Source organism: Cibotium barometz, chromosome 4 (assembly GCF_041138505.1).
Source record: "Cibotium barometz isolate CiBa-2024 chromosome 4, ASM4113850v1, whole genome shotgun sequence".
NCBI classification, from domain to species: Eukaryota; Viridiplantae; Streptophyta; class Polypodiopsida; order Cyatheales; family Cibotiaceae; genus Cibotium; species Cibotium barometz.
Genome location: NC_141049.1, coordinates 18,281,437 through 18,289,540, shown reverse-complemented (window position 1 = coordinate 18,289,540; position 8,104 = coordinate 18,281,437). Strand labels below are relative to the sequence as shown.

General features: G+C 42.8%; 1 protein-coding gene across 1 annotated transcript; it reads right to left on the bottom strand.

Moving 5' to 3' along the window:
* Positions 1–425: 425 nt before the first annotated feature.
* On the bottom strand, positions 426–7,783 carry LOC147638983 (pentatricopeptide repeat-containing protein At2g03380, mitochondrial-like). Its single transcript, XM_086793118.1, has 4 exons — positions 7,674–7,783; positions 1,487–4,085; positions 697–755; positions 426–573 (listed from the first exon to the last, which is right to left on the bottom strand). Exons 1-4 carry the CDS (start codon positions 7,781–7,783, stop codon positions 426–428), a joined length of 2,916 nt encoding a protein of 971 aa, XP_086649244.1.
* Positions 7,784–8,104: the final 321 nt, after the last annotated feature.

The following is an 8,104-nucleotide window of genomic DNA, read 5'->3' as shown; positions in this document are numbered from 1 at the left end:
CGGCTCGAAAAACAAAAAAAAGTTCCAAGATAGGGCAAGCACAGTGCATGGAACGAATAGCATAGATGGTAGAAGACTTTGTCCCATCGAGCTTGCAAGAGAATGACTTGAGATGTGTGCTTTCACCACCATGCACTAAACTACTTTGCAAGTTCTCGTTGAATGCATGTCATGTTCTAATCTAATATTAACATGCTAAGATCGTTTTCTTCTCAATGTATGGAAAAATTTATGAAAGAAATGTACAACATAATAACAAGAGTGTATTCATCATTGTGCTCGCACTGGCAATGGTGAGAACATGTTACATTCTGACACTTGCCAAGGCTTTTCATGTATCTCATGTAGGAGTGTATGCTGGCGAGGAATCTTGCTGCACCCTTGCGTTTTGATGTGCAAGGACTAAGGTTGAATTCAATCTGAACTCACACTCCCAGCTCTACCATTGGGCTATTGTCCCCACCCTCTAATGTTTGCAGGTTGAAGCAGGCTTGTCCAGAAGCCCATTGAACCATGACTGCATCTGCATGTCCGTCTAGGGAAGACACCACTCCCATAATGTGTACCCACCATCTGCAGTGATGTATTCTTGGCAGGTCATGATGCCATCAACTAAGGCCAGGCCATTAAGGTACAGGCCTGCCTGCACCCTGTTCCAAACCCGGAATTTTCAAGGAGCAGTAGTCATTTGCTGACCTCAGCCATCTTGTGAACATGCCCCATGATGTGCAAATAATGTCAATGCTGCATTGTTTCTGCCAAAGCAGTCAGCAATACTCATGTACTTCGGCAATGTTCATGTTTACATATGTAGCATCAATTGCACAATAGCAATTAGGCAGGCCTATTTGCTGGAAGAAGATGCTCCTAACCCTCCACATAAAATTTGCATTTTAGGCCAACTCCAGAATTTCAGCAAGCAGGCGCATCAATGAAATTTTTTAACATTGTTGATTTATTCTTCCTAATATTTTGGGTTGATATTTTTATAAAAAAAGTACACTGGGATGATTTCTTCTAGGGGTGCAGGGTTTTTCTGAGAGTGTGAACTGGTTACTTCTTCGTTGGCAATCCGTGGGATCCGAATGCCTGCTGACTGGCCAGGCAGGAACTGCCTCTAGGTAGCACTTTTGGGACTGAGAAAAATGACTGGATTAAATATATTGATTGAAGTTCACTGGATTACTCAAGCCATAATTGAATACATCAACTTAATTAATATAGTGGTTTTTGTAACTAAATAGTTACCTTTGTTTTTAGATGGTTTGCCACAAAAAACCTTCATATGGGGGACTCCAAATTCTTCACAAAACCCCCGAACATACTGTTCAGATTCAAGGATGCACTAAGCTCTTTGCTCACTCTCAGGTGATTAAATGTTTTCCTTGTGGGTGCTTTTGATCTCCTATAATTGATAAGTACTTCATATTCATGCTCAATCAAGAGCGTTCCTCCATGCACCTTGCTTTTGTCTAGTGTGTTCCACCTCAGCTGCACACCCTTGCAGTCCAGCGTTTGCGTAGATGTTTGACATCAAAACATATGCAGTGCCCTCCTTGGGCTGCAGATTTACCGCATGATGAAACGCCTGTTTGGCCATCTCTAAATTGCCGTGCATATGGCATGCACCCAGCAAACACAACCAAACGGTCAGATCAGCCTGCATTGGCATCCTCCCCAAGATGCTCTCTATCCTCTTGAAGTCTCCTGCCCGACCAAAAAGGTCTATCATAATGCCAAAATGCTTTAAGTTAGTTATAATAGAGTTATCCTTGTCCACGAGGCCAAAGTACTCAACACCTTCAGCAACAAGGCCTGCATGACTGCAGCTTGTGAGAACTAAAGTAAGCACTACATCATCAGGCTTGTTACATGCCAATTTCATTTTCTCAAACATGTGGATGGTTGCTACAGAATCCCCTTGTCCTGCATGACCAGATATGCATGCAGTCCACGACACAATATCAGGCTCACAAAGTTCATCAAAAAATGCTTGTGCATCTATAATGCTTCCGGAACTCCCATATGCATGAATTAGAGTGGCTGCTACAGAGGGAATCTGATCATATCTAGCAGAGATAATGTTGAAATGAAGCTGTCTACATGTATCCAAGCTGCCTGTTTCACTGCAGGCTTGTGTAAGACAAATAAGTGTACCATCATCCACTGTCACAAGCTGTTTTTGCATCTTTCTGTACAACCATAAAGCCTTCTCTCCTTGGCCCTGTTCAACATATGCAGACAGCATCACATTCCATGACACGGTGTCACGATGAGACAATGAACCAAACATGTCCTCTGCTTCCACAATGGTCCCACACTTGCCATACATTCTAACAATGGCCGTACCAACAAGGATGTTGGATGTGTAGCCCTTCAAACATGCATCAACATGTAATGCCTGTCCAATTTCTAGTGGTATTACTCTGGTTAATCTACCCTTTGCAACAAAAGCTTCTTCCTTCTTTGCAAGGATGCCACATGCCTGAAGGGCAATAACACATGTAAGCTGATTTGGACTCATGCCTTCATCTTGCATCTGCCGGTACAACTGCAATGCCTTCTCTCCTTGCCCTTGTTCAAGATACATTGACAACATTGCAGTCCATGTCACAACATCTCGATGGGACATTGCAATGAACACATCTTCTGCTTCCACAACACTTCCACACTTGCCATACATACTCAGAAGGGTCGTACAAACAAGAACATCCGATGAGTAGTCCTTCAAGCATGCATCTGTGTGTAATGCGTGTCCAATTCCCAAACACATCACTTTGGTCAATCTTCCCTTCACAGCAAGAGCTTCTTCCTTCTCTGCAAGGATGCAACATGCCTGAAGGGCAATCAAAAATGTCAGCTGGTTTGAACTCATGCCTTCCTCTTGCATCTGCCTGTACAACTGCAAGCCCTTCTGAGCTAGGCCCTGCCCAACATATGCTGAGAGCATGGCATTCCATGAGATGACGCCACGGTGGGACATTTCAGAGAAGATGCCCTGTGCTTCCACAATGGCCCCACACTTGCCATACATACTCAAAATGGTGTTCTCGACAAGGATGTGTGATGTGCATCCCATTTTCCTGTGGGCATCCGCGTGTAATGCCTGTCCGATTTCAAAACAAATCAATTTGGCTTTTCCCTTATCTGCAAGGGTGCCACATGCCTGAAGGGCGATCACAAACGTCAGGTGGTCTGGAGTTAGGCCTTCTTCTTGCATCTGTCTATACAGCTGCAGAGCCTTCTCTGCTTGGTGCTGCTTAACATATGCCGAAAGCATTGTATTCCATGACACGACGTCATGTAGGAGCAATGCAGAGAACACATTCTCTGCTTCCACAACAGCCCCACACTTGCCATACATACTCAAGAGGGCAGAACAAACGAACACATCCGAGGCGAAGCCTTTTGTGCGGGCATCTGCATGTAGCTTTTTACCCTGTTCAAGGTCAGGTATGCTGCCACAAGCTTTGAAGAGGCTAACAAAGGTATAATTGCTGGGCTCCACACCATCCTCTTGCATGCATTGATACATATTGAGCGCTTTGTGCCCATGGCCGCATTCGGCATAAGCAGAGATGATGGCGGTCCAGGAGAAGACAGTACGACGAGGCAATGTGGCTGATATCTGGTAAGCATTGTCTACGGCGCCACACTTTGCCAGTGTCATCACCAAGTGGTCACCCAGAAAGCCAGTCATGGGGGTACTATGAAGGGCAAGATGGGCATAGACTTGCTTGGCATGAAGGAGGGTCTTGCTTTTGCTGCATGCCTTGAGGAGGGAACTGTAGGTCTTGGTGGAAAGGGGGGTGTGCATGCGGGAGAGGACATCCAGCGCTCTGTCCAGCTCTCCATTTTCAGAGAGAGTTTGAAGAAGCTGCTCGTGATCGTCCTGGAAGAAACCACCACCGTTCCTGCAAGAAATAGAAGAAGAGGAGGAAGAGCCCTGCTGCTGCTGTTGTTGCTGGGGAGGAGGGCGATCATGGAGATGATGCTGATGATGGAGGGTGGGTAGTAGCGGAGAATCATGATCATCGTGGTAACGATGATGATCATGATGGTAGGGCTTCTGGCTTCTTGTTATCCTGAAGCAAGAGGGACTGTTTGGGAACCTCGTGGCTTAAGTCTTCTGCGAGAGATCTGCTCTTGTTGGTGTCCCAACTATCCTGCTCTCGGAAAAAAGATAGAAGGGCGTGTGAAATTAATAAATACTACTATTGGTGTGGCGGCTAGGAGAGAAAACAGAGAAAACATGCCTCATGAAGTGACATATCATGAGTCAGGAGGGATCTATGGTTGGAAAGAGACGTCGCGATTATGATTTGATCAACACCGTTGGATTCCCAAGTGAATTACGAGTGAGCTGCGGGTAAACTTGAGAGTAAACTAGGGGTGAACTAAGGTGAACTAGGGAGACCTTTTCTGACAAGAAAGTGAACTAGGGAAACATTTTCCGGTAAGAAAATGAACTAGGGACCAAAATATCAAGATTTAAATTTAAAAACACTCTCCACAGCCTGTTGGTGGAAAGTATAGCATAGTGGTTAGATGTTGAAAGGTTGAGTGGATGGTTCCAAGTTCGAATCCTCTTTTGCATTGAGCTCAACCCCTCCAAAATTTTGTAAGTCCCAAAAATCCTGATGGTATATCCTAAGTTCACCCCTCCTGAGTTCACTCTGAGTTCACCCCTAGTTCACATGCCCGACGAAAATTCGACGATCTAGATTAGGCAAGATCACGACGCCTCTTTTCAGCCTTAGATCCCTTCCGATTCATAATGTGTCATTTAGTCCCGTAGGAAACAGGCTGGGTTTCTTGGCCATGTTTTAAGCAAACACAATACATAATTTCAGGTGACCTCATATATATATATCTCAAAATTACATCCATGTCTCACATAGATTTATAGAGCGAGAACAAATATCATAGTAATGTAACATACAAAGACGCAAAAAGGACCAATATCAAAGATTCTTAAAATGCATCACACAAAATTATCTAAGTCAACAATATATATATCCATATAAGTCACCAATCTAAGCCAGTAATGTCAGAATTAGCAAATTGAATTCTTCCCTTGCAAGAAGGATCATTCATCTATCTCACAACACGCTATGTATTGTAAGGTGGTGATCCGTCTTCCACATGCTCTACTATCGATGAATGAAAAGGACCTCCACAAACGACACAATGATAAATAAAATTTCAAAAAAAAAAACCATATAATAGAAAAACATAATCAAGATTACCTCGTACAACATGAAGAGCTCTAGTATGAAACTCATAATGAATACCAATGATCATGATGGATATAAGAAACACCCAGTCGTCGGGTACTGAATACCTCTCAAAAGATGCAAAGCGTCTCTCCATCTTTCTCTGAAATAAATAAACGCCCCACTTTTCATCTTGAACACTAATTCCATACATCTTGAGGCCTTCGTGGATAACTCTAACCATAAAGGTATCAATGTTATGCAATATCCTAAAATCAAAGCATAACAAATAGGTTATACAATTATTTATACATAGGTTCAACAAATATTTATACAATGTTTCCCTGGCCTAATAATTACACTTATACTTACCTATCCCTATAAGTATCAATCATAATTCCTCCTACGTGACCCATAGTAATAGGAGCTGACCATAGAGGTGGCTCTGTACTTTGACAGAGTTCCATAGAAAGGAACAACACAATGCTGCATTAACAATATCCTCACGTCTTCCCTTCATAATAATAACAGGCAAGATTTGTCTAAAATCTCCCCCCATTAATACAACCTTTCTACCAAATGGCTTATCTAAGAATAATACATCTTGTAAGCTCCTATCCAATGCTTTAAAAGCATAATGATGAATCATTGGAGTCTCATTCCAAATAATGAGCTTACAAACTCTCAAAACCTCTACAAGTTGTCCATGTAAAGGGATTTTGCAAGTTGAAGAATTGTTTATCTCCAGAGGTATCTTGAATCTAAAATGTGCAGTACGTCCATTTTCCAAGAGTAGAGAAGCAATACCTGATGATGTAGTGGCTAAAGCAACATACCCTTGTCCACGTAACTTCGCAAGCAAGCAATTATACAAATATGTCTTGCTCGATCTCCTCCATACCATCTAGGAAAAAAATGTCGCTTGCATTTGTGGCAATCGCATACATAGCAATCTTGGAAGTTGTTGGCTCGGGTACTACCTAGATGTGGATTTCATCTCACATATGGTCATTTTCAATTCCAAACCCGGATTGTCACTCAACATTCCTCCCACATACTTAAAAGCTTGTGTAAATGGATTAGAAGTGTGCATCATGGATTGAAGTGCTTCTAGGGTCATGGATTCCAATCCATTCATGACACCTAGTCGATTTTGGAATTCGTGCTCACTATTAAACATATACAATTGTGCAAACCGTGGTTTAGGATTGTCCTAGGATGGGGGATTTTTTTGGCGAGTAATTGCGTGCGAGCGGTTTTCAAAAAATGGCGAGTAATTGCGTGCGAGCAGTTTTCCAAAAATGGCAGTGGTTTTAAAATAATGGGAGGCTTTTTTTTTTGGCTACATACCTCTCTCTTTCTCTGTCTCTCTCTCCCTTTCTTTATATTTCTCTCTCTCTCTTTTTCTCTCTCTATCTCAAAAGAAAAATAAAATTATTCTAATAAAAAAGCAAAATAGAATTATTCTAATAAAATGGTACCCTAGAACAGTCTTGCACATCCCATACATCTTTGAAGTTAAACTTGGAACACGAGTTACTCCTTTTGCACATATCGAAATCATTACATTGCCCTAGTGTGCAATGCACATATACATAAACATTTAAAGATATTGTCAAACTTTTCATAAGAAACAATGATAGTGCCATACAAGAATTTACCAAAAAAAAAATGATAGTGCCATACAAGAATTTACCATTTGAAATCATGGTCTCCCTAAGACACTCTATATATTTCCTCTAGAGACTTTGTCCCCGTCAATAAAAGTAAGCCAATTTGTCTTTCTCTCATTTGCTGATTGGAATTATGTGTAATTTCTCTAACCCAATGAATGAATAATCAACCCCCAAATGCTAGACTAAACCTACTGAGCACAATGTCAACTAGCCAATTTTTTTCATACGGGGCTCACTTCACCTTGCCGACGTGCCAAATGGCACCACAAACGACGGGACCGGCCAACGTCCCTTGCAACTCGCGTGGAGCCAATGGCAACGGGGAACTCACGTTTTGCTTGCCAAGAATGAGAGAGAGAAGATTGCTTGAATAGAAGACTCGTGGATGAGTCGGGATTGCTATTAACCAAGAGAATAATTACAAGAAAGAGGGTCGCTTGAGAGAGAGATGCGAGTCACGGCTGTTCGGGGGTGGGGAGCCCCAACCATGACTCGAGGGGAGAGAGGGAGAGAGTTGAGCGCTTGAAGGTAGCTTGTGAGTGCGTTGGTTGCTTGGATGATTGCTTGGCCCCCCACATAGATGCAACATTCTCGGGGCATTCAAGCATACCACCAAAGCACCAAGGTGGTTTGGATAGGAATCCCGAGAGGGAGGGCCACCACATACACCCCCCTTTTAAAGAGCTTGAAGCCCCTTTCAAGCTTGAGGAAGAGGCAAAAAGGCTATGTACAACATTGTACGACAAAGCAATACATGACCCTCAGCATAGGTAGGCATTACATGCTGCTGGCATCATCTTGCAATGTTTCAAGGAACTTGTAAAACTGCATGACCAGCTCTTTGTATGCATCTAACAACTTTGCTTCAGGCACCCAAACACAATCTGTCATAGGGCACCCCTTCCACTTGACATAGAATTTTGGTTGATTGCGGCGCACTCGTGGCCTTGTTGGCACGTGGGGCATGATCTTACATACTCGACCACATCATCCTGCATTTTAGGCTAATAGAAAAATCTACTCAATTTCTCAAACGACCGTTTTTGGCCGCCATGGCCTGCCAATTTGCAATCATGGGCTTCCCACAACAATTTAGCTTTCAAGCTAGGCACACTGGCACATAGACTTTCCCATGGGCATAGAATAGTCCATCCTTAAAATCATACAACCCTATAGCTGGTTTCCCTTTGTGCAGGTCGTTGAACATCTTCT

Excerpts from the sequence above, each read along its gene's own strand:
- LOC147638983 (XM_086793118.1), bottom strand. The coding sequence starts at position 7,783 with ATGACAGATTGTGTTTGGGTGCCTGAAGCAAAGTTGTTAGATGCATAC. Across the intron at positions 4,086-7,673 it reads CAAGATGATGCCAGCAGCAT|GATAACAAGAAGCCAGAAGC; the intron begins GTAATGCCTACC and ends CTCTTGCTTCAG. Across the intron at positions 574-696 it reads ATGTTCACAAGATGGCTGAG|ATGGTGGGTACACATTATGG; the intron begins GTCAGCAAATGA and ends ACATCACTGCAG.